The following is a 27819-nucleotide window of genomic DNA, read 5'->3' as shown; positions in this document are numbered from 1 at the left end:
TAATATTGTCCATCCACTTACGCCTTGGTCTTCCGAGTGGTTTCCTTCCTTCTGGCTTTCCCACCAATATCCTATATGCATTCTTATTCTCCCCCATTCGTGCTACATGCCCAGCCTTCCGATGATGATGATTATTCATTAAAAATTCAGTTTCTATCTCACGGGAAACAAGCTGCTTCTCCGTTACAAAAACAAATCGGTAAATTTGGTTACGAACAAAATCTACGATTCTTCTGAGGATCATAATGTAAGGGTAAGATGAAATTGTCTCTGTGCTCAGTTGCTCCCACTGTCATTAAGACGTATGAGAGAATGGAGGTACAGATCCGTGCATTCCCCATCTCGGCACTGGACGGAAGAGAGAGGTCAGATTCACATCCCGGCCCGCTTTATCCCAGGAAAAGTTCCCCCGGTACCCACTGGTTCCAGAACCTGCATGCAGAAGAGGGAAATCTCTTGACTTTGGCGGGGATCACACTCCAATTTCTCGGTCGTCCGTCCCTCAGCTTAGTCACTATATCGACAGAGCTATCCAACCTAATACTAAACTCATAAACACACTTCACAGATGAGATTCTAACCATTTTGCTTTAATTTTTTGATCGTAGTGCATACGAATCCAGATTAATGAAGTACAATTTGCAATGGCTCTCGCTTAAGAGGATCGCCTCTGTGGTCTAATGGTCAGAGTTCCTGTCTACAGATCCAGAGGTCCCGGGTTCGATTCCCGGCGCTACCAGATTTTCTGAGAAATAGTGTGTCTGGAACGGGGTTCACTCAGCCTCGTGAGGATAAATGAGGAGCTATTTCATGGAAATAGCGGCTCCGGTCTAGAAAACCGAGATTAACGGACGTGGGGATTCGTTGCGCTGACCACGCGATACCCTCTATCCGCTAAAGTTGGCACTAACTTCGCCGACAAGTGGTGGTCGCTCGGTCGGTGTAGTTCGCTTGCGGACTACAGGCCAAGGAGTTCTTTCTCAATTAAAAGACCTGTTATTCTTTATCTTTAGGATTATCACCTCCCGTTAACTGCGCCCATATGCAGTGTGACCCTAAACACATTGCTACAGGCATTGCACTCAGACATAAGCAAAATTATAGTCGCCTACGGCTAACTTTGTACTGCAGAATTTTCCTTGAAATTTTTCTAGCAATTAAGATGGTCAAGACGTGAGTTTTATTTATGGAACCCGAAGATTCATTATCCTCCCATCTACGCCAAAGTCTCAACCAAGTGGTCACTCTTTTATATTTCTCGATTAAAATTCTGTATGCACTTTTCATCTATTTCATAGCGCTGCATGCATCACCAATATGATACACCACTATTGTATCACAATATTAAAAGCTGTTTGAAAGTATAAATCATGAAGTTCCTTTATTGTAACTTAAACAATTCTCCTCTTACTTTGTCCATCTTAGGTCCAGATATTCTCCTCAGAACCCTTCTTATCGAAAATTCTCTGTCACTGTTTCATCCATTTGGACCGGAAACCAAGTTTCAAATGCACAAAATCAACAAGTAAAACTGACTTTTGAGTCTTTCTTTGTCAACATTTCACATACATTTTAACGTGTTATACATTAAATTCTGAAGGGTTCTGATGATGTTGGATGACATACAGAATTACTGGGTTTTTTGGAATTTTTTTCATCGTCCGGAAATCTAGATAATAGAGGACACGACGTTTAGGAAACAGATCCAGTTTCCGAAATGTCGTGATTCTATTACCTACATTTCCGGACAATGGAAAAATTCCACAGACCAAGTAATTCTGTATGTTAGACTTTAGTGTACACTTCTTTAAGGAGCTTACACTTATTCAGGACCCTTCAGTTAGATTTCTGCTCTGTTTACGTGGGCTATGCGAAGAAATAAGTTCTTTCGATGTCGAACAATCTACAACATTCAGTGGCAGATTAGATTTGTTCTGCTGACTAAATTTACAAGAGACTACAAACGTTCCACTCCATTTGTTTGGGTTATTATATACTTGCCAGGAAGAGAGCCCAGTGTACGTTCTTCCTCGAACACTAAATCCCTAATACGTAGCTACGTTATCTTACAGAGAAATGTCAAAATATTCTGTTAAATTAACGCCTCTTACATTGTATTTTCAGCAGATTTACGAGTTTGCAAGCTGGAGGATCCATCTTTAGCCCGCATGTGGCTAGCATTTTATTCTCGTTGGAAAGATATGTTGCGGGTTAATGGAGACGAAAGGATTATACAATAAATAATTTCACGATTTGTTTAAAAATTTATGAGTGATAATTATAATAAGTATATAAAGTAGTGCGAATAGTAGGATAATATTAATGTGGGCTAATATGGATTTTGAAGACGTGAACTACCGTATTTACGCATGTATAGGCCGCACATTTTTTTGCCAAAAATTCAAGAGGAAAACTGGGGTGCGGCTTATATTCGAAATATTAGAAATCACGCTTCATTTAAAAAAATATATATTCATAATTAGTAATACAGGGTGTTCTACTCCTGAAATAATATTCCAAGAAAATTATTTTTTCTATAATTTCTGTCTGAAAATTGTGCTGCGGCCTATACATGCGTAAATACGGTAATTCAGAATGTAGTCCAATACCGAGTTATGTGATCACAGTGGCTAGCTGTGGTTAAATAATAATTATGTATCTTTTTGTTTTTTAATAATATGACTTCGGAATATAATAATACACGTGCATGAATATGATAGCAAATTCTTTAAATCTAACAAATTGATTGCAGAGCTGGCTGTCCGATGACGTAAAAGCTAAAATTTTAAAAACAAGGGACCTTGACTGGACTTTAAACACGTGTTTCTATTTTTCTACAAAGTGCTCTTCCATGTAGTGCAATTATAGAAATGTTGTCTAATGACGTCATATGCAGCATGTTGAACAAACAACTTACCTTTCCTTATGTGGTTCTTACAAATTTTAAATGCCTGTTTCTCAATTGTAATTATATTTACTACACACAAACTTGCAGGAAAGCTGTTCAACTGCCTATAAAAATCCTCAGTTTGCTTTTCTGAAGAATGAAGACAAAGGCAGTGCTGAAGTCAAAGCAAAAAAAAAAAAAAGTAAATATATTCCTGTACCAGGCCGTGGGGGCCCATAGGGTTGTGAGATGTTGAGGTTCCCACATTTTCTAGACAATCGGCTCATAGATGGCGGCAAGGTTGTCAGCCTTACGCGCCGGCCGCCCTTTACCCCCAGGAATATTCCTGGTACTCATTTCTGTTAGAGGCTGAGTCGACTCCACGGCCATAGTGCGGCTGGAAGGATTAGGTCAATTGAAAAAAAAATCCAATGATCTCATCGGGACTTGAACCCGCGACCTTCCGGCTTGCAGCATAGTGCCTCAACCAACTACGCTACCGCGTTGGAAGTGCATTCTGGGAGTAATATACCTAGCTTCTTATAGAAGCGTACTTATAGAAACTATTGAGTTTCAGAAGGGTATGCCTAGATCTGTGTTATTGGTAGAATATAAAATAAGAAAATGAGAGCTGTGCAAAATGTTTCGTTTGCTCTGGTGGCGATAAGTAATGTGGCGTGCCACCTAGGACCGGAATATTTGGAATCAGAACGCATCCATTGCTATACAACGGCTAACAGTTCTTAGGCAGCGAAGTCTAGGAAAATGTTGCCCCGGAAATGAAAGTCTAACAGTGGAGTTTCCACAGTTACAAACAAATTGTTTGAGGCAGACACGCATAGCCGCAGCAACGAATTGTTTGAAGCAGAGTTTATATAGCAGTGGGCGAAATTAATCCTTCGACAAGGTGTTCCCTAGTCAGTCCGAGTGCAAGATATAAAGAGTCCAACTGCGATAAAAGACTAGTTCAGTTTGTACTCGACTTCAGCCGGAGAGAGTTCTTATCCGACGAGAACAGAAGAGTTTGTATTCGACTTTAGCAGGAGTGAATTAGTATCCGACAAGGGACCATGGACAGTTGAGCTCTGAGCAGAGCAGAAGACACTTCACCAAGATCAGCGGTGCAAGTAATTGTAATAGTGAAGAGGAAACGCCTGACGACGTTATAAGTTGAGAATAATTGTACTTGTGAGTGTAAAGGTGACTGTTCTAATCCTAGAACCCCACAATTTCTTGTCGCGATACATAGCAAACATGCGAGAGCAATGAACTGCTGGATCTACGTACTTGAAATGTGGTACAGAAGTTAGAAGTAGATCATAAACTCATGTTAAGTGAGTCTCTTGTAACCATGACATGGCGCGGCCTCCGGCTGCGGATGGAGCAGACGTTCTTCAGATATTGAGGGGAGCTGCGAATATACCGAACAGGTAGTGGCAGACAGTCGACAAGGATTGATCTTTCTGCTTGGGGGCTGGGTAGGGGGCTAACAGCTACTCGCCGTATAAGATCAATTAGTCACTAAATATTACACGGATCTTGGCCTTGGACGGACTCTTTGGAACGACCTAAGCAAAAGAAAATGAACAAGAGATTATAGGGCTAGTTCTCTGAAAACAGTACCAAGGGGATTAACAAACAATAGGTTAGAGTCGAGTTGAATTGGCAGAATTTTATTATATATTCTTTTTCTTTGAAATGGAAAACAGAATCGTGAATTAGGGACACACTTTTAGTATGTAAGGGATTCATATCGGGGTACGTGGTAGCGTAGCTGGTTGAGACATTATTCTACAAGTCCTAAGGTCGCGGGTTAGATTCCCGATGAGGTCATCGGATTTTTCCAATTGACCTAATCCTTCTAGCCTCATTATGGCCCTGGGGTTGAGTCAGCCTCTAACAGAAATGAGTACATGAGGGTGAGTAATGTTACTCAGACGGGATATACACGGCTGAGCCATTAGTACAGTACTTTTTTTTTCCCCTTGGCACTACAGCCCCAGTGGGCCTAGGTCTACCTCCATGAACTTCTCCGTTCACTCCGGTTTTTCTAGATCTTAGACATTCGGTAGGACTCCTTGGGCGGGTGATCAGCTCGTCGCAAGGCCTCTACCTGTAGACAAACACAGAAAAACGCACACAAACATCCATGCCCTGAGTGGGATTCGAACCCACGATCCCGGCTTCCGAGGAAATGAAGACAGTGCATGCCAGTACAGTACTTTAACCTAGTAAATTTGAGGTTGAATTTGTTGCTGGAAGTTTTAAAGAGCAAAAACTGTCAATTAAAGATCATATTCCAACAAGAATGATTCAAACAAGAGGTGAATCATTTCGTTCTTAGGCCCATAAACTCATTAATTCTATTTGGATTTGTTCTTTTACCTCTTCGAAATGAGACGATGAAACTGATTATAGTCATTATCGAGGTATATTAGTGAGAGAAAAGTAAAGTAAATCTGTCCCTGTAACAAGCCGTGAAGGCCCATAGGCTTGAGAGACGTTGAGGATCCCACATTATCTAGACAATCGGCTCAAAGATGGCGGTAAGGTTGTCAGTCTTACAAGCCGGCCGCGCTTTACTCCGCAAGAAAATTATTTAATTAATTCCTGGTACTTATTTCTAGAGGCTGAGTCGACCCAAGGGTCATAGTGCGGCCGGAAGAATTAGGTCAACTGAAGAAATACAATGACCTCATCGAGATTTAAACCAGCGACCTTCTGTGAGAGAAACCTTATTAAAAATTGTACTCGGCACTATTTTCTCAACGTTAACCAGAAGAAGTAACTGAGGATTTCAAGTAACAAATCAACTATTGATCAATTATTCTGGATTTGTAAAATACTGGAAAAAGAATAAGGGAATTTCGATGAGACAGTTTTGTGGGTTTCGGGTTTGGACAAATATTTATTGGATGATCACTCCTTACACCCACAAATACAATTATTCGCACTTGTAACGTCTTCGGACGTTTCCTCTTCCCTGTTATACACTCTCGCACCGCTAATGTCGGTGAAGTGTCTTCTACTCTGCTAGGAGCTCAACTGTCCTTAGCTCTTGTCGGATACGAACTCTGCTGCTCTCAAGTCAAAGTCAAATTCATATTGCGACCTACGGCCGGTCGGTCGGTCAGTAAGTCTTGGTGTCGAGCCCCATCTGGGGCCCATGACCAGATATTTGTTACTCTTTGACAGTTACAGTCTTGTTTTCGTGGGGCGCCCTCTCTGACGAGAGGAGGGGTCTGTCTTTTGTACATGCTGCTGGTCTTTGCTAGCGCAGTCTTTCTCGGGTCCGAGTCCCTTGGGACTCGTGACCATATTTTACTGTCTCAGATTTGAGACTCCCTTCTTCGTCGCCTCCTACGACTCGCTTCTGGTCTCTTGTCGGATACGAACTCTTATATCCTGCACTCGGACTGAATAGGGAATACCTTGTCGAAAGTTTAATTACGTCTGTTGCTATGCAATGAATCTCTTCTTGCCGCGGGAATACATTTCGTTACAAATAACGGTGGAAACCCCACTGTTTTTTTAAACTCGCTTATTGGGGGGTAGAGTCCAACTGGGTTCACTCGGCACGGCGGCCACTGATTGGCCTATTGTAGCCAGCCCCGGGTGATTATGATGATGGGGAATTTAGTGGAATGCAGATTGGCAGGGGAAACCGAAGTACTCGGAGAAAACCCGCCCCGGCGCCACTTTGTCCACCAAAAACCCCACTTGACCAGACCCGGGATTGAGAACCCTACTGTTAGAATTTCATCTGCCGGGAGATGATTTCCTAGGCATCGCTGAATAGGAATTGCTAGCCGTTGACTAGTGATGGACGTCTTATAGTCCGGCTTTCAAGCAGAACGTCATAATATGCTTCAAGAAAGGTTGTGTTTCAGCTAGGAAGGAAGTATTGTACAATATTCTCTTTGAGTATCTTATGCCCATGAAACTAGTTAGGCTAATTAAGACGCATTTAAGTGAAACTTAAAATAGGTAAAGGTAAGGTAAAGTTGTCCCATTACTTAACTAATTAAGCACTAAGTCGCGAAGACGTATGGGGGAGTGGATGAATAGAAAATCGCTACAATATAAACTCCATAAGTACACTCTATGGGCGAAATAAGGATATTTTAAATGTTAACGCAGGTGGTATACTCGTATATAGTAATCATTGTGCTTTATAGGGTAAAAGAAATGAAAATTCAAAATGGAGTTGTACTCAAGCAGGTGGGATGGTACCTTCTGCTGTAATGTTGCTATGTAACTGTACTGGCACAAACATCTCTTGCTTACGAATCATTAGCCTATACTTCCTCCATACCTCTGCCTTCTCTAAAGGTTACTTCGCCATTAACAAATGCGAAATGCAAGTCATATGCTTCATCAGCAAGCAGTTAATTAGGCAATTACGTGTATTTTTGTAAATGTCGGTTAATACCAAAGTAACAGCGTTTTGAAAAAATGTATTAAATCACCTATTAATAAACTAATTCCATGGAGCTGAGCCCTTCTTGTACAGCCACTATTTATTCATCTACTCACAAATTCGAAACATTTTATGGAACCCGAAATTTCATTACCTTGTTCACAAAAACCCACCATTGGTACCTATTCTGAGCCACAATAATCCTTGTCCATACTAACCCATTCTTATTTCTATAAGATCCGTTTTAATATTATCCACCCACCTATGTCTAGATCTTCCTACTGGTCTCGTTCCAAATCTCAAGTTCATTTTATTTAGCTTAATTTTTTTTTCCAAATAATCAAATTGTGCGAACAGGCGTAATATTTCGTATCAGACTATTTTAAGGGCGAGGAATTATCAGTCCCACGCCCAACCCCAAGCTGGAGTATGGCAACTTGTCGGTTATCCGCGACTGCTTATTCAATATATTCTTAGTTCCTTTCCATACCTGGAGGTCGTCTCCTCCATCCGTAAACTGAGGACACGCCATGCCGTGGTGACAATGGATCAACTTACATCTAGAGAAAATTAAGAATTCTTATCGCTATAAATCGATTCGATTCCTGGATTGCTCTAGTCATAACAGGTTTCCGACTTCGTGTTCAGGAACGCGATTGGGTCCGTTACATGAGAGACTGTTAGGAATTAAACCTCACTGAGCAACGTGGATATATATTCTGCAGAATTCGAACACGCGGTCACAGAGTTCGAATAACCTAAGACAACATGTGCTATCAACATCCGGGATTTGTAGTGAGAATACAGTATCATAAATCACAAAATAAACATTTACACTCTAGCTAAAGTAATAAAATTTCTATACGATAAATAATAACAAAAAAAAAAGACATTACGAGCCTACCAAACAACACGAAGGAAAAAGAATTCTGAAGTTCATGGTCACCCGGCAGGTCATTAAGAAAGCTTGTTCTGCAAAGTTCAAAGTATATATCAATGTTCCTTCTTCAGATAGTCTGTAAATCTCAGCTGTTCTGAAGGAAATTTATTTCGAGAAACCATTGTTCATTACAATGTTAAGAAAAGCCCGCAGTTGGCTAAGTTCCAAGTTAATTCAGCCTAGTTTGCATATTCTTAACTTAGTCCTCTGAGAGAAATTTTTATGTTACTCTCCAATCGTTACCTGCGGCTCTCAAATATTTTTAGCTGAGGTATTCTAATTAAAATTTTATGAGCATTTCTTCTTTCTCCACGCATGATTCATGTCCTTCTCATTATTCTTTCAACCTAATAATATTATGTGAATGAACAAATTATGACGTTACTTATTAAGCAGTTTTCATCTTCCTACTGTTACTTCATTTCCCCTACATTCAGTTACTTTCCCCCAACATCCAGTTACTTTCCTCAACATCCAGTTACTTTCCTCAACATCCAGTTACTTTCCTCAACATCCAGTTACTTTCCTCAACATCCTCTTCACAAAGTTCCTAAATTTATTCTCTGATTCTAAAAGGAGAAACGAAATTTCACACTCATGCCAAAAAACTAAAATTATAGTTTTTCCCGTTTTTAATCTCCAGGTTTCTGAAGCGGATACGAGAAGCAACAGATTCAGAACTGAATAATACTAACAGGAATTCCTTGCATTTAGTTCCATCTTAATTTAATCATGAATACAATTTTATTTATTCCCATCCGAACTGTTGCAATACCACTAAATTTTTCAAGGTTTTAGTATTATTACTTAGGATTCCCTTCCGTCACGTGTGCAAAATTATACGTTTAGATATTTTAATTTTCATGTCTTCAAAGACAAGACGAAATACGGATACTAAGTCGTGTGGTGATGAAATGTTCCCACTGGTGTCTGGTCTTATATCGCAAATACAGGTATCACTCGGCTTAGGTGACAGTTGCGTCCCCAAAAGTGGTCACATAACTAGAAATCTGTCTTATTATTTCAGATTCAATCACTTTAATTTTTTGTTTAAAAATCACAATTCAATTAACTTAAATACCATTCATTTTAGCCAGTTATGATGTTCTTTCATTGTAGACAAATAATTTCACTGTTTCAGTATTTACTAAAAAATTTAATTCATGTAATAATATTGAATGGCGGGATATTTATATAATTTCGATTTACCTCGTTCTCATGTACGTCGTTTCGTGACAACTGAACGTAATCTGAACCGAGTACTTACTAGTGTGAGAAATGTAGCGGGTTGCATGTCGGACGGGGAGGTCGTTTTGTCACCACCGCCACCACATGATCGCAGCTGGCTCCCTAGCACTTGCCACCGCACCACTACACAGTACACACTGGAGTGGTGCTGACAGCCTCCATCGCGCGGCGCCATGACAGCACGCGGCCACGCAGAGAGCATAGCAGAGCACTCAGCACATTTTTCTTACGTCATAATACGAGTATTAGAAATTATGCGGAGAGGGCGGAGGGAAATTGCAGTCTTAGCAGGGCAGGGGTACCTCCCGCAGCCCTTGAAGGTCGCCCTCACACTACCTGTTAGGGATGTCCAAAACATAATAAAGAAACTCGTATAAATGTCATTATTTTCTGTGTGACCCATTCAAGATTTTGGGAGAGACCACGTGAGGGACAAACGCATCGAATGGGAGGTAATACTATTTATTTTACTTGTGACTTAATGTACGAAGCTGCCAACACCTCGGCGCATAGAGGTCCAATGTTAGAATTATTTAATGATTAATGAATTAGAGAGAATATGGAAGAAAACAATCATGGCCTAATTTAAGACACTAGACCGGCATGTGCCTCGGGGGACTAAGGAAAACTATGAATAATTTCAGTCAGAATTGCCGGTGTTTCTGCTAAAATTCGAACGGTGTTCTCTAGAACATAAATAAAAAGCGTTATCGCTTCAGCCAATTTGCACAGTGGAAGACAATATTAAAACGGATATGAGAAATAAACAGTATGAATGGAATGAAGGATCTGACTCAAGTTAGGATCCATAGGCAGGACATATAGCCTATACCTTATTCTGAACCGAAAACTGCAAGGGAAGAACATTTGGGAGGTCTAAGCGATGATGGGTGGATAATAGTAAAACGGATCTTTAGAAAATGTGATCTGAAGTTATGGCATAGATACCATTAGCTCAAGATATGGTCCAATTGCGGCCCTTAAGCCATAAAAGATTTTACTGGAGAAAGTTAAAGGAAGAAACTGTAGATATGTGTGCGAATAGAAAGGTGAAGCTATCCCTGGGCTTAATTAATTGAACACCACGCAATGAAGGCGTGTAAGGGAGTGGAGGTACAGCTTCACTGCTGCTGCTGCTGACTGACTGACTGACTGACTGACTGACTTCGGTACTAGATGGAGGTGAATGGTCAGTTTCATTCTCCTTCGCTTTACCCCAGGGGAAGCAGCCCCCGGTACCCATTGCATAAGATGCTGAGTGGGATCTAGAGCAGATTTGAAACTAACGAAGTAGAGAAAAAATCTTGCCCTTTTATGGAATCGAACCCCGACTCCTCGGTCGTCCAGCCCTTTTCTAATTTTTTTTATTGCTAGTGGGGTGGGAATAAGTCCCTAGTACTGCGGCCACTTATGGCCTATTGTACCAGCCCCAGATGATAGGTGAGGGTGATTGTGGAGCAATTGGTAGAACGAAGATTGGCAAGGAAAACCGAAGTACTCGCAGAAAACCTGCCCCAGCGCCACTTTTCCCACCACAAATCCCAATTGACCAGACCCGGGATCGAACCCGGGACGCCGCGATGGGAAGCCAGCCACTAACCGCTTGAGCTATGGCGCGGCCTCGTCCAGCCCTTAGCTTAGTCGCTATAGCCACTGAACTGTTGCGGCGCTTATGTGGGGACACAGTACTGAAATAGTATTCTTGAGACATCTTGGAGAGAGAATCTGAAAGAAGCATCGTTAAGTGACGCGAGAAAAGCCACATTACAATACTGATGCCACTTTTATCTGTTTTATGTAGCTGTCCCTGAAGAAATGTCTGCTACTGACTCGATCCCTTTGTGGGGGTCTGATAACCTGAGCAACTGTCGGCTGGTTGTGTAGGTGCTGAGCGCAGTGACGACTTACCTAGCCGCTCATAGGAACGATCGTTTCCCTGCCTCCGCTATTTCGCCTTTCAGGCGTCATATCACATTGTATATAGTCTCTCCTACCGTTATAGTAATGTCAACTTCATACGGTATACCTAATTATTATAAGGAGGATCTGACGACCGAGTAATAGCCATTATACGAGAGACAGTCAGTAAATACGTTACAAATTGATATAAAACGTAAAACATACGACATTTGAACCTGGAAAAAATTGTATTTCTCGACCCAATTGTGAGCAGCTTTACTCGACAAACACTTCCCACCGTAAACAGGAAACTTTTCTTTGCTAATATCCTTTGCATTGATTCCGTTTTCCAACAAAAAGAACGCACAGCACAACGCTGCTCTTTGATAGCACACTCTATCCATCCATCTACCTACCTACCTACCTACCTACCTACCTATCTATCTCCTGAACGTCGCCAAAGTTGCGCACATCCACAAGTTTAAAGAAAACCAAGAGAGGACCCGGTATCAACAATGAAGCACCACAGTAATTCATATATCATATATCGAAATATCATTCTAAAAGCTGTGATCCTTCAGAGCATTGAAAACTACATCCTTCCGCCATCACCGCCAGGAACAATTAACGTAGAGAATCCCGCAGAACATATTCGGATTGGCTTTAAATATTTCTTACTTCGCAGACATTTATAAGACATTTTATGGCGACTATAAGTAAGCTTCACGTGTAGTGACAGATTTCATGCTTAAGTGGAAGATTATTTCCTCAGATTTTGTAAGACGTTTTACATAATTATAATCTAAATATTATTTTTGCAGGATGTAAATACCGGGATCGAAAAAGAAAACCTTTATCTAGTCTAATGGCATGTATAATAGTGATGTACATGACAAATAATTATCATTAGAATTCCCTTAAATGTTCATTTGATTGCATGTTTTTCCCATCTCATTTACACAAAGACTCTTCCTAAACAAGTTTACATTGCTACGGAGCATCTTATTAATTATATTTAATATGCTTCTATACGTATAGATGGCGGAGGAGCGAGGTAACGTATTTAGTTTACGCCCGGTTTCGATTCCCGAGGAAGTCGTTGAAATTTTGTTTACTTAATCCTTCCAGCCTCAGCGTGGCCCTGGACTGAATTCAGCCACTAACAGGAATGAGTACCATGAATCGTCCTAGGGTTAAGTGAAACTGACAATCTCATCTCCATCTGTGGCCCGATAGTCTCGCCGTGTCACAACCTTATGGGCCTCCACGGCCTAGTACAAGGATAACATTACTATTTACAGGTTTCACTGCATATGTAGAAGCGAAGAAGGTTAAGACAGCTTCGAGCACGTGAGAAAGAGAGAGCTACAGCAGAGGAAATGGACGTCCAGGGCAGTCTTGAACGATCAGTGTAGATTACTATGCAGACGCAAACGTAACTTACATAAAAGTAAAAAATTTACAACGTAATATGAGATTTTCTTCTCTTCCAGGTAGTGTCAAAATCCACACCGGCTCTGTGGTCTAATGGTCAGTTCCTGGCTACAGATCCAGAGGTCCCGGGTTCAATTCCCAGACTTACCAGGTTTTCTGAGAAGTAGTGGCTCTGAAACGGCGTCCCCTCAGCCTCGTGAGGTTGATTCAGGAGCCTTTTCAAGGAAATAGAGGCTCCGGTCTAGAAAACCGAGATTAACGACCGTGGGAATTCGTTGGGCTGAAAACGCTACGCCATCTATCCGCTGAAGTTGGCATTAACTTCGCCGACAAGCGGCGGTCGCTGGTCAGTATAGTTCGCTTGCGGACTACAGGCCATGGACTTTAGTGTTTCATAGTGTCATAATTCAGGAGACCGTAATCTGAATCTTCATCGGCTTTTAAATCTTAAAAAGCAGACGGCCATGTTATGAGTGGGATTCAAAATTACGAACTGAGGTTTCTTTAACTATCATCTCCTCTTTCTCCTCCTCCTCATATTCATTTTGTCTCCTTCGCTCTCACTTTCGTTGTCGTTATCGTCTATTTCGTGGTCTGCCCTCCACTAATCATTTACTTACTTACTCATGGAGCTGAGCCCTTCTGGAGGAGCCGCCAATTCTGCAGCTACTCAAGAATTTCCCAGCATTTTGTGGAACCCAAAAGTTCATCACAGTGTTCACAAGAACCCTCCACTGGTCCCTATCCTGAGCCAGATCTATCCAATCCATACCATCACATCCTATCTCTCTAAGATCCATTCTAATATTGTCCACCCACCTACACCTTGGTTTTCCCTGTGGTCTCTTTCCTTCTGTCTTTCCCACCAATATCCTATATGCGTTCCTCGTCTCCCCCATTCGTGCTACATGACCTGCCCACCTCATCCTCCTGGACTTGATCATTTTAATTATACTTGGAGAAGAGTAGAAGTTATGAAGCTCCTCATTATGCAGTTTTCCCCAACTTCCTGTCACTTCATCTCTCTTTGGTCCAAATATTCTTCTCAACACGCTGTTCTCAAACACGCTCAGTCTATGTTCCTCCCTTAATGCCAGAGACGAAGTTTCACACCCATACAGAACCACAGGCAAAATTATAGTTTTGTATAGTCTAAACTTTATGTTTTTGTACAACAGACGGGAAGACAAAAGGTTCTGGACTGAAAGGTAGCCAGCATCACCCAATCATAGGTTTTCTAAATTCCGGATTAGGTTTCGTCAACGTGATTCAGTTCTACTAAATTGTTGTTTTCTCCTTTTGTTCCTTCTCATTCTTGTTTGCACTATTGTTATGTCTTTCTCCTTGTTCCCCATCTCCCTCCTTCTTCTTGACGTTGTAGTCCGGTTCAAATTTCAGACTTTCTTAACGAAACAAATTTTGAAAATTATATTATTCTAGACAATAAGGCTACATAATCAGCGATCCTGCCTTCACAAGACCAGGCCGAATAGCATAAAGAAACATGAAGTGAATGGGATTCGAACTAGTGTGCTTCCAGTGTATAGAGTCCATCGGACCACATAGTCTAAAACCATTTCGTGTAGGTGTTCAGTTTAATCACCCCTGATCTCTGTGACAGCGTTGATAGACAAATGACAGTTATGTTTGAGCTATCTTAATACTTTAGCAGTGCTTTGGGCAATATGTGTTAAGTAAATCTTTTGTCAGTCTTGCTGGCACCAATAATAAATCATGAAGTCATTAGAAACTTGTTAATAACATGAAAATTAACTGCCTCGTCGTTCAAGTTGAAATAGCAAGAGACTCTCGGATCAGAAGTTGCCATAACGACAAGCACACGGTGTACACGCTCTCAGCACAACAGCTGGGGAATTAATGTTTTCTTCTGCAAACACTAACGACCCTGATAACGTGAAGTTGACCCTGTGACTAATCAACTAAGCACCACATCATGAAATATTATAAGGAGTTGAGTTATAGTCCCACCAAGGCCGCGCCATAGTTCAAGCGGTTAGTCGCTGGCTTCCCACCGCGGCGACCCGGGTTCGATCCCGGGTCTGGTTAAGTGGGATTTGTGGTGGACAAAGTGGCGCTGGGGCAGGTTTTCTCCGAGTACTTCGGTTTCCCCTGCCAATCTTCATTCCATCAGTTGCTCCACAATCACCCTCACCTATCATCTGGGGCTGGTACAATAGGCCAGAAGTGGCCGCAGTACAAGGGACTTATTCCCACCCCACTAGCAATAAAAAGGAAATATAGTTCCACCATTCTTTACTTCGGCAGTAGATGGAAGAAAGTGGTCAGCTTCACTCCTCATCCGGAAATTGAGCCCCCCGTACGCATTGGAGAGGAGGTTAGGTGGGCCCCAGAGGCGGTCTGAACGACAATGTAATATGTATCTTACAGATTCTAGGACGAAAATAAAAATGATGGAGAGATAAAAAAGACCACCTCTCGTTATTAAAAAAAAATGTAATATAATCCAGCGAAAGCCACGGTCGAAAGGTTAACATTCCTGCTTCGTGTCCGGCGGCCCCAAGTTTGATCTCGGTCCGGACAGCGGCTATTAGGATGAATATCTTCCGAAGATCCTCCAGACCAATTATGGGACAGTTCCCAAAATTAGACCACGACTTCATCCTTACATAAGCTTCCCACTTCTGTATTCGCCACCGTCCTAGCATTAGACGGTACATAGTCTGGGATATTGAAATTATCTGTAAATGAACCCAGACAATTCCATGTCGTTATTTTGTTTAGCTTCATGTCTCATTGCATTCACTTGTAGGCTATGTTATTCGCCATTTTTACTGATTGCGTTCCCTTTTAGCGCTTATATTTGCAACGTCTGGGGCATGCGGTAGAGAGGTTAGTTGAGGTACTATGCTACAAGCCAGAAGGTCGCAGGTTCGAGTCCCGTTGAGTGTTATTAGATTTTTCAATTGATTTAATACTTCCAGCAGCACTATCGCTCTTGGGTCGACTCAGCTTCCGACAGAAATGAGCGCCAGTGAAATTCATGGGGTGTAAAGCGCGGTCGGAGCGTAAGGCTGACCTTACCGGCATCTATGAGCCGACTGTCTAGATAATGTGGAAGCCTCGTTGTCTCATAACCTTATTGGCCTCCACGGCCTGCTACAGGGATAGCTTTACTTTTTTATTTTATGAGCTATTGCAGTGAATGTGGTGGACCTCGACATTCACTAATATGCAGTTTCTTGTTTATTAAAACTGCTAATTCAAGATATGTAATGAAGTTAGTAATCACTTGATTTTCTATTGACTATTTTTTTTCCTTGGCACTACAGCCCAAGTGGGCCTAGGCCTACCTCTATGAACTTCTCCGTTCACTTCAGTTTTCCTAGATCTTAATACATTCGGTAGGACTCCTTGGGCGGGTGATCAGCTCGTCGCAAGGCCTCTACCTGTACACAAGCAGAGAAAAACGCACACACACAAACTAAACATCCATGCCCTGAGTGGTATTCGAACCCACGATCCCGATTTCCAAGCGAGCGAAGGCAGTACATGCCTTAGACCGCTCGGCTACCGTGACTGGCCTATTGACTATTAAATGACTATAAAATCTAAAAAAATTCAGTCCGAATTCAAGTCATTTGCAACTTACATTCAGTCAGTCTGCTCATCCTTCTTGGTAGCGAGTCCATTATGTTGGACTCATAACCACATTTATACTTTGAAGGCTGTCCATAAAGCCATAGATGTCTTTAATGATCCCGACTAGTGAGAAAGCGAAACTGTCCAGAAGTCTTACTCTATGCACATTGTACAATTCTAACTTTGGGAACGTAACAAGTGCATGTACAAAGCCTAAACGTCTCTGTCACGTCATTAGACCGCATTATGTATGAGGCTTCTACCTCATAGGAAACAGCTGCATTTCTATTACCAAGACCAACCGGTTATTGTAGTGTAGGAGGATAATTGCTGCTCTTCTGAGAATCACGAGAAACCCGTAAACATTCTGTGGGGAGAACTTCAAAGTTTTCTACCACTAAATCGAGTGGCACTGTCTTCGCTCGTATGGAAACCGGGATCGTGGTTTCGAATCCCACTCAGGGTATGTATGTTTAGTTTGTGTGTGTGCGTTTTTCTGTGTTTATGTACAGGTAGAGGCCTTGCGACGAGCTGATCACCCGCCCAGTGAGTCCTACCGAATGTGTAAGATCTAGAAAAACCGAAGTGAACGGAGAAGTTCATGGAGGAAGACCTAGGCCCACTGGGGCTGTAGTGCCAAGGAAAAAAAAATAAAGTGGCACGTGTAGTAACCACTTTTCTTTAAGTAGTTAAGAACCATGCATTTCTTGAGTTTATCCAATCAATTTCTCAATTCGAAAATAGTAATTCAAGTGTTCGAAAGACGAAAGTCTGAGTTTAATTTATGTACATGCTTGGCATGTAATACATTTCGAGATCAAGATTCTTGATATTGGATTGATCTATTATAGGCGAAACTGGTATTGATCACTAGTGGATATTGGCATTTGTATTAGACCAGTATTTGTAGGTGCGGTCAATTTTGGTTGTCCGTGAAACTCACTCAGATGAATTCCCGATCACAAGGGCGAGTGTATATGTATGGCACTCACTCTTTAGATGTGGATCTATACGGTTAGAGCACTCAAATTTAAATCAGTCTATTGTCTCACGCGATATTATCGCGCTAATTGCACCGATGCCAGATGCATGGTAATAAACTTGGTGCTTAGAACTACAAAATGCATGATGGCAGAAAATTTCACCAAATTAAACCAGTTAAGTTTTCGTCACAAATTGGTAACTTATTTTGCAACAAATTCCACTCTTTGAACAGGTTACTTGAAAGTATATCATTAAATTTCAAGCTGCCGTTTTTCAGCCTACTTACGTTTTTTTCATGAATAAAAATTTACAAAATTGTCAATATCGCTTCTGATGTCCTTGTCTAATAGTAACTTTTGTGATATCTGACCGACTTTCAAGAAACTTTGTAGGAATATCCTATTATAAGAGAGCTCGCATTTCGATTCCATGTAGTTAAGCGCATGCTCGTGGCGGCCATTCGAGGTTCTGAGAAGCCACATTGCCGCTCAGAAACCAGAAAATACAATGCTTCGGAAACTGGTTTTGTTTCCGTCTTCAGGTGAGGTTGGAAGACACTTACTCAGTTAGGTCCCTTACAAATACCTAACCTCAGTCACTGGACAACATCTTTCCTCCCTCATCTGAGAACAGAAACAGATCTGAGGCTTTCACGGCGGTGACTATGAAGAAAGCAGTCTTCTGGGATTTGGCACCGTGTATATGTGGTGTTAACCGACGTTTCGGAGGAACGTCGGTTAACACCACATATACACGGTGCCAAATCCCAGAAGACTGCTTTCTTCTTCAGAAACAGATCTAGTTTCCGAAGCGCTGTTTTTTCTGGTTTCTAGAATATCTAGTGTGACATTGACGTGGAAAACAGCCGTATCCAGAGGTAGTGTTGGGGCATTTCTTTTACATAATATAAAGTAATACCGAGAAATTTTGTCAATGTCTAGGCTCCTGTTCTGCAGGTGTTCCTTTCGAATGTCAACTGGAACACTGCCTATTCCAACTTAAATCTTCGTGAGTTTCCTCAGTCCGTCCTGGAAATGCCTGGAGAGTACTTTCACTGGGCCACAACCGCTTCCTTGAAAATCATTTCTAAATCATCATTTGTCCTACCATCTGAATCTATATACGTATTCTGGTACTGATAGCCTTGTTAAATAACCCAGTAACATAAAGTGTATAAAATAACATCTCAGCCCTTCAAAATATCGCGCTCTTTCCATTTATGGTAATTATTGCTCAGTCGTTGCCATTGTGCCATTGGAATCTGCTATGGAGGCACAAAGTAGGAAAAAACGAACAATTTTATATTGTCACGTGTAGGATAGCACGCGCGACGAAAATGACGGGTTCTAGTTAGCATGATTGGATTTATTAGCACCTTGGTTACAAGTTCTTTTAATCACACTCAAATACAGCGCTATTGCGCCCCCCACACACACACATGCACGCACGTACACTCTCACACACACACACAGTTCCTCCCCTGGTACCACAACTAAAATGCAGTAACTATAGCAGTCTCACTGAATCACACACTCCAACTATTACACACAAATGAATTCTTCTAATCACACTTGAACTCAGAACCCTGTCACTCACTGCCTTGGTTGAGTCTCTTCTTACGACCGACGGTCAGTCAGTGAGCCAGTCTGTCTTGGCACAAAGCACCAATCTAGGTCTTGCAGGTTTATTACTGTTTGACAGTTACGGTCTTGTTTTTTTTTTTTNGGGTTTGTTGTTTTTTTTTTTTTTTTATGTTTTGTGTGTTTTTTTTTTTTTTTTTTTTTTTTTTTTTTTTTTTTTTTTTGTGAGCGCCCTCTCTGACGAGAGGACGGGTGTGTCTTTTGTATATGCTGCTGGTTCTTGCCAGCGAAGTCTTTCTCGGGTCCAAGACCCTTGGTACTCGAAACCATATATTACTGTCTCAGATCTGAGACTTCCCTTTTCGTCGCCTCCTACGACTCGCAGGGTCACGGTGGAGGTATTCGAACCCGCCTACACACGGGCTGACTTGTTTATTTGGGGGAATCTCGTTATATAGCCGCTCCACGGACCACACAGGAAACAGTCTATCTTTGTTGAGTTTTTTTACCGAGATGTTGCATAGAAACTGTCGCGGCGCCGACCCCATACAGTACAGTCTCTTTATTGTTGCTTAATGTACCGTGTTCAAATAGCATACGAGAATGAATTTTGTTTTCCGTTGGTCCGCCACGAGGCCGCATAACGAGAAAAGCTGAGGAAGCCAGTAGAGATGACAGTCGAAGATGATTGAGAAGAGATGACAAGAAAGAAATTGGTCTGTGAAAGGAAGACTTCATTTGTGATTCGGTTACAGCTAGACTGATATAAATCCGTTGCCAGGATTCGACTAGCGAAGACTGAGAACCCTAGTACGTAGGTAACGATGAACTGTACAGTGCGTAGGTCAGCGATAGCGCTGTATTAGCTATAGTTCCGAGATGTGTCACTAAATCCAATTACCCAATAAAAAACCCTTCAATAGTCGCACCCCAAAACGTGACCATGTATTCTATAACGTTCCACTCGTAGATCATGCTTACGTAACAGGGTTTCTTATTTTCGTGTTCCTTCTTCTGCATTAGAAGTCCCCAAACGGATGCGTATCAACTACAGTGTTCACGACCGTAGAGGCCATATCCAGATACGTTCTGTAGAAATTTAACTTCTGTTGCTTCAAGAATTTGATTTCTATTTTCCTTGACTAATAACTTTGTAGAAAGAAGAATCAATTTTTTCGATCCAGTACGGCATCTGCATTACGTGAACGTCATTCTGAAGGTAAAGGTTTTTCCCCAAACTGGCTTATGGTCCAAAAAACTGCCACTTATTCACTCACTCATGGAGCTGAGCCCTTCTTGAGAAGCCGCCAATTGTGCAGCTGCTCAAGAACTTCCCAAAATTTTATGGAACACGAGGGTTCATTACCGTGTTTACAAGAGCCATCTACTGGTCCCTATTCTGAGCCAGATCAATCCAATCCATACAATCCCATCTTAACTCTCGAAGATCCATTTTAATATTGTCCACCCACTTAGTCTTGGGTCTTCCTAATGGTCTCTTTCCTTCTGGCTTTCCCACAATATCTTACATGCCATGTAATATAAAATACGACCACGTCATAGCTCCGGGCCTCGGGTGCTGCTTTCTTACCGCAAAGACCCAATGGCACTTCTAGGTGACTTTATGTCATATTAGTAATAGGTGAAGTGACACTGGAGCGTGTATCGCTCCGACTTCCATCTCTTTCCCTTGCTAATCATCACTCCGCCATTGCTTCCTACTCGTGTGTCCCCGCCTCCTGAGTTGTGTAGCAGCTCTAATCGGCGAGTACATTATAATAACTCGGTCTTCAGTTGGGGGCATCACAACTCACCGAGAACTTGTGAGGTAACAGCGCAAGGAAATTATGTTCAATTTTATGGCTTCACGTATAGACAGGTTTTGTTAATATATGTAAGGTTTTAAAGCATTTCTAGGTGTAAAAGGTATTTAACGAATTTACAAGAAATACCAAAGCAGGTCTGTCTCAGTACAGTGTCGCAGGCATTGTATCTTAACCTTGCACCATTAAGTTTGTGTCTATTATAATAGACACAAACTTAATGGTTAATTACAAACTTAATCAGGCTCCATTCGAAGCTGTAATAAACCACAAACGTGAACGCAGTAAGTGGGTCTATAATTATAGCCTGATTAGCGCAGTCGGTATAGCGACTGGTTACGGACTGGATGACGTAGGGATGTCTCGGTAGAGACAAGAATTTTCTCTTCTCCACGTCGTCCAGACTGGCTCTGGGCCCACCCAGCCTCCTATCCAATGTAACCGGGGTCTCTCTCCCTGGGGGTAAAGCGGCAGGGGCGTAAAGCTGACCAATTATCTCCAAATAGTGCCGACGTCAAGAAAATGTGGATCTATACATCCACTCGCCTATACGCCTTCATGGCGTAGTGCTTTACAGTTAAGCACAGGGACAAACTTACCTATAGCTTCCAACGATTTAGCAGACAATAAATTGCCTCTGACTTAGAAAGAAGCAGCCTTGGACTAATTTGAGTTATTTTCTTAGAAGGACCCAAGGAAAATCACGAAGAATCTCAGTCAGAATAGTTTGTGCCCTGGCCAAGATTGGAACCGATAACTTCCAGAATTCCAATTGAAAGCTCTAACGCTTGAGTCAGTCTACTCGGTACAGTCGTTAGGCCTCAGCATTTCATTAGTGGCCGTTATGGGTGGTTGACCACCACATAACTTCGGACACCTATGTAAGGAACAAGCGATGTGCATGTTAGCTGAAGGTTGTCACATCTGGGAGGTGCTGCAGGAGATAACATCCGACACGAGAATAAGTTCTGGTGGGTCTCACATTCCCCTGACATGCAGTGATTTCTGGTTGAGCAACAGCTGAACTGTTACATGCAAGAAGAATACAAATGCATTTTTATGCTAAACATATTAAGGACGGCATTATTTACGTCTTGTAGGCAGTAATTTTTTTCGCTAAATATTATTTTTTATTTATAGTGTTTGAACAGCTATTAATATATATAAAAATAGTATTTTTGCTTCATATACGGAAGGTTCAGGGTTCATAATTCGGTGCGGGGAAGGGTATGCTAATTGAAATTTTCGCGGTCTTCCGCAATCTTTCCAGGCATATGCTGGGATAGTACTTTATATTATGCCACTATTAGGTAATTCCGCGCCCTTTCCAATTCATCATTCACCAGTTTTTCTACACAATATAACTTTATAAATTGAAATGTAAAGCTATCCCTGTAGAAGACCGTGGAGGCCCATTGGGTTGTGAGACGTCGAGGCTCCCACATTTTCTAGACAATTTGCTTAGAGATGGCAGTGAGGTTGTCTGCCATAGGCGCCGGCCGCTCTATACCCCCAGGAAGATTCCTGGTACTCATTTCTGTTAGAGGTTGAGTCGATCCCAGGGCCATAGTTGGACTGGAAGGAGTAGGTCAATTGAAAAATCCAGTGGCCTCATCGGGAATCGAACCCACGACCTTCCAGTTTGTAGCATAGTGCCTCAACCGGCTATGCTACCACGTGATCCTTTACAAATTGAAAGCGGTTCTTAATAAACAAATAATATAAAAATAAATAAATAGATAAATTGACAGAATTGTAACTTCTATTTTTAACCTTCGAAATCTTGCACTACATAAGCAAAGGGTGCATGTGATACCGGAACCTTTGTCCTATATATTTCAGGTAATTTCTGTACTATTTAATTTGTTTACTTAACAACTCTGTATCAATGAACCTGACGTATATGACTGTAAAATAGGCCTGTTGTCTGCAGCTGATGCGTCTCGAAACTCATGGCTTGCCTACAGGAAAACGCAGCTTAAAAAAGTTACGTCATTTTGTTGATGACTGCCCGTCATCTCGATGTCGCAAGCGGGGGCGATTGTTGCTCAAATAACAGCTCTTAAAAAGTTCGATGTTCTGAGAAAGAGCAGCGCAATTTTACGTTTTTAAATCAATGCAAAACTGCGCAATTTCAGTTAATGTACCTGCATAATTATATCACTGACAATTTGTAATTGGTATCTGTGTATCGCATCCAAGAAGTGTTCAAGGTAAATGTTTAGAGGTAATGTAATTTCACATTTATTTTTCTGATGATTGGGGAAAATTACCCAATCAGACATCCTACTGTGTCCATAGTTCTTGCTCATAGGAATATTACTTTTTGTTACATAATTTCAAGTGTATCAGTGACTTGTAGAAGGGGTTTGGATTGGCAAATCGATTCATTGGATAGTCACAAGTCGTAAGTACAAGTAATTGTAACACTCTAAGGATTATTGTAACTATAGAGCATAAAATAAAGTCTTCAGCGTCTGCTTACTAGTCCGTCTTCAATCCTCAGTCCTCTGGAACTCTCTCTCTAACTCTCTCTATAGGTTCTGTATCTCGACCTGAGCTGGCTTCATGCGGACCGGAGATAGAACACCAGGTACAACAGTTCGTTCCTTTGTTATTCGCCATTTCCATGAAAATGTGGGTCAATCTCTGGGTAAGGCGTTGGTTTATCCCAGGATATTTGTTGCTGAGGAAAGGTGTTTCAACTCGCCGTTGCCTAGCAATGACCGACTCTTCTGATTTTACTATTCCTGCTTTCAGATGTCATGTCACAATACATTGAAGGTGCTGAAATGCAAAGTTTGCTTCAAGAATCATGTTTTTGTTGAATCATTACCTGCTGTTATTCTACTGTACAGGTTTCCAGGCGGGGGGACTCTACTGCTATTGGAAAACAGATTTCCAAAATATGTGAAGCAGCAAAAATATTATCCATTTTATAACTTCAATTTTGCACCCTTTCCTTCTCGTACCAGTCCTATTCATCTGCCTCTATGGTCTAGTGGCCAGAGTTCCTGCCTGCAGATCCAGAGTTCTCGGGTTCGATTACCGGCACTACCAGATTTTCTGAGAGGTAGTGGGTCTGGAAAGGGATCCACTCAGCCTCGTGAGGATAACTGAGGAGCTATTTTAAGAAAATAGTGGTTCCGGTCTAGAAAACAGAGATTAACGGCCGTGGGGATCCGTTGCGCTGACCACGTGATACTCTCTATCCCCAAAAGTTGGCACTACCGACAAGCGGCGGTCGCTCAGTTGGTATAGTTTGCTTTCGGACTACAGGCCACGGAGTTTGTTTTTGTTTTATTACTCCTATTTAGACGAATATCGTGTAGGATACAAATAAAGAAAATTTTTAATCCTATCCTTGTTAAAAATGTGTACCAATTTTTCACAAATACAGGAACTTTTAGGCGTAGTTTCGTAATTTCTAGAATCCCAGGTTACATCTCTGAAACTGGCAGTTCCAAATGGAGGATAAATCAGAGAATTGTACACTCGTGCACATAAGACATAATCTGAAGGAGACCATCTCGTCTCACTTAGTATATGCGTATAGCAGCACTGTAAATGTATAAGTGTAGGTCTGCATTTACCAGGTGCGTTTCGAAAAAGCGCGATGTACACAGGATGTTTGAATGACTTGCGAGAAAGGAAAATATAACTGAAGCAAGAAGAGGAAGTGACGTCTTGTACCTGTAATTCTGGAGGTGCTTTATTTCAGATTTTCCTGGATAACTGGGACTACGGGAAACGCTTCCGTTATACCAAACAATCACCAAACTCACATGTAACAATTCATTCTGACACGTCTCAAATTGGCAAGAAGGTACGACTACGAACATGCTGAATGGATATTCATTCAGTAGCAAATGTTCGCTGTTCACTGTTGCCATATGCGCCGAAACAAATCTGTAAGTCCTCATATGGAGGCGGGCCACAATTCCTCCACCCTAGCCCTGCAAGTCATAGAAGGCGACAGAAAGCGAACCCGGTGTCTTGGGGGTATAAATAGGCCATCTTATCACTGGGGGACATAAACAGTGGGACGTGTTCTTGCAGGTTGGGAGTTGGAGGCAAGGCAGAGACCTTGATGTGTAAAATAAATATACTGTTGCGAAATCCAAGAGAGTGAATACCGTATGATCTAATTAAGGCAAATCTGGCAGGATCTTCTAATGAGTGTTATGGCTCAAATAGAACTGTTTTGTAATGACGATAATGATGATGATTATTATCATGGATTTTGTAAGAAAGAGTAACATTTTGTGAACAGGACAAGTTTCATTTTATTTAAGTCCAAATCCAATACAGAATTCGCTTTCTTTTTTACCTGATAATGAACTTTTGCTGAAGACACTGAAGCTTTTCTTTCGTGTGGATTGGCATATTTTGATCGACAATAAAATTCTTGTCAGTCCGGTTTCTGTTCTTTCGAGGAGTCTGAGTACAACTCTTTTTTTACAAGACTCGGTTACCGTCTACACGCTGAACCCCTTTCTGAAGGATCCAGCGCTACTAATAGGGAGGTCGAAATAAGAAATACAAAAATTAGGGAATAAGTGAATTTTCTAATCTAAATGATACATTTCTAATATCCAGACACAGAGGAAACATCATATACTCCGAATGGAATACAGATAAATTCTGAAACAATTTTAAAATACAATCGAAAAACATGACCAAACATAGGGCGCCCAAGGGTTTAGAATTAGGTACCAGCATGCTTTTCAAGAGGACGGAACAGATCAAGCATGATGTAATCCATGATGATATGATGATGATGAAATTCTTCGAAGGAACGACAAATTTTATTTTAATTAAATAAGTTTTTATGCATATGTCTCGGGAAGAAAGGGGTTCGTTTAATTATTGAAGACAATAGGAGACTTCGATAACCCTCGCGTGGTTCGGAAGTTCAATATTTAGTGTAGAATAACTTAGAATATTTGGCCTGCATGCAGTATCCTGTAGCTTAATTATCTCGGTTAACATAAAATTCACGGAAGATGTGTATTGGGCATAAAATGTACGCTTCAGTTTTTCTTTCTAAATAGGTTGCTTAAAATAATTTTCGTTTCGAGAAATATGTAGCGAGTTACGATCGAGATACGCATAGCGACGAACGTAGGTCTCTGTGTAAAGTCTCTGTCATATTTATGCCCCATTACAACTCCTCCAGTATCTCTCATGAACGCTCAACAGCTTTTTAGTTGTCTGTTGCACACAGGCAGACAGTCAAACAGACACAGTGAATTTAATTGACTGTGCGCAGGACTGGGAACACTCCTGAAAACTGTAACCTAACAGAGAACACCCAACGATTCACTCCATGATCTTGCCAATATGTACGGCAGCCGCTGCTGCTAAAGCTATGTTCAAGCATTGCTGTAGAATTTTGGATACCTTTCTAATACTTACCTAGAGCCGTATAGTTCAGCCAACAATAGACTACGGATTGTAATGTCGGGGTTCGGTTCCAGGCAGGGGAGATTTCCTCTTTTCTACAGCGTCTAGACCGGTCTAGACCGACTGTGGTGCACACCCAGAATTCTACGCAATGGGTACCGAGGGCTGTTTTCCCGTAGGTAAAGCGACCGGGGCGTGAAAGTGTCCACTGACCTCCATCTACTGCCGAGGTCAAGACTGGTGGAACTATACTTACACCATCCGTCTTCATGGCATGGTGCTTAATGTATTAATAATTAATCCTTTTGGCCTTTACTTTATAATCCTACCTTTGCCTTTGTTTTGAGTAGGCGACTTTACAGAAGAAAGGTCCTGCCTGTTCAACGAACCCTGCAACTTCTTATGCTCTTTCCGTTTATCACAATGTTCACTGTATTTTACATAACGCCACTGCTCACTTTTTGCACCCACTCATACCGATTTCACTGCACTGAATACTGACTCACTTACTAAGGGCTGGAACACATACAGCGACATCGGTCGCACGGAAAAATGTACGATTATTTTGCCGTACGACCTCCTTTTCACTCTTCTTTGCTCTCCGACTGTCGTACGGTAGATGTTGCATGTTGTCACGTATGAGAAAGCTAAGACTACACTTTATATTCTACTACTTGATGCGACATGAACGGTACGGACATCATAGGACCGATGTCGCTGTGTGTGTTCCAGCCCTAACTGGCTTCCTGAATCAATGACTAAATGAAATGCGACTGTTCTACTGACTCATCTGCTCTGTACTGCACTAACTCACTACTGACGCATCTGCTCTGCACTGCACTAACTCACTACTGACTCATCTGCTCTGCACTGCACTAACTCACTACTGACTCATCGGCTATGCGCTACAATAAACCGAGTCTTGGTATTGTGCGAACTAGTGAACGCCTTATTACATGCTCGTCGCTGTTCTGGAAGTTCCTAGGGAACTCTCAGGTGACTCCGGCCTTCCGCGTCTGATGGGTCGTTTCCCAAAGAGTGCAGACGTTGTTAGGGCCGCGCGCAGGTCAAGAGACGCGACCCGTCCCGCGAGCATCTACGTGACAACATACTGAAAATAGAATATAGCACAGTAGTTTTTTCTAGTGATGACATCATCACCTACGTCAATATCTGATGATGACATATCCTCAAAAATATTTTGGACACATTGTTTGAATTACAAGATAATGCTTTAATTTGAGTGTTATTCTCATTTTACGGTCTCAACTACTACAGGCGACGTGTTTTGACCTGGTCTCTGGTTTGCCTGGAGGGGAAGTACTCGTATATAAGCAGAAGCATGGGACGAGGAAGCGAGGCAGTTGTTGAAGATGCATTATGGAAGGGATTGAGGGTGACACACTGTGACCTAGGCCCTGTTATAACCCGTACACAGGCTACAATCCTTGTCTCACCTAGTGTAATCGTGAATTCGACTACATCGATCACGGATTGTGCTGGGAACGGCCAGGCCTGAAAACAGAGAAAGGAAAAAGACATGTTAATGGGGGTGGCGAAGGGGATAATACATATAT

The 27819-nt window shown here is 41.7% G+C and overlaps 1 protein-coding gene and 1 long non-coding RNA gene across 2 annotated transcripts in view; both read right to left on the bottom strand.

Annotated features, from left to right (window-relative positions):
- Positions 1–9670, bottom strand: part of LOC111875753 — a 117487-nt gene extending 107817 nt beyond the window's left edge. Inside the window, exon 1 of the mRNA XM_023872251.1 lies at positions 9515–9670. Coding sequence (XP_023728019.1) covers positions 9515–9670 — 156 coding nt within the window. The remainder of the gene's footprint in view (positions 1–9514) is intronic.
- Positions 9671–26571: 16901 nt separating this feature from the next.
- Positions 26572–27819, bottom strand: part of LOC111875738 — a 164123-nt gene continuing 162875 nt past the window's right edge. The window contains exons 5-6 of the long non-coding RNA XR_004512643.1: positions 27700–27757; positions 26572–27353 (exon numbers count right to left, since the gene is read on the bottom strand). This is a non-coding gene — a long non-coding RNA (uncharacterized LOC111875738). The remainder of the gene's footprint in view (positions 27354–27699; positions 27758–27819) is intronic.

This window comes from Cryptotermes secundus, unplaced genomic scaffold (assembly GCF_002891405.2).
Source record: "Cryptotermes secundus unplaced genomic scaffold, Csec_1.0 scaffold603, whole genome shotgun sequence".
NCBI classification, from domain to species: Eukaryota; Metazoa; Arthropoda; class Insecta; order Blattodea; family Kalotermitidae; genus Cryptotermes; species Cryptotermes secundus.
The sequence above is the reverse complement of the archived record's forward strand: the minus strand, read 5'-3'. Positions and strand labels throughout refer to the sequence as shown.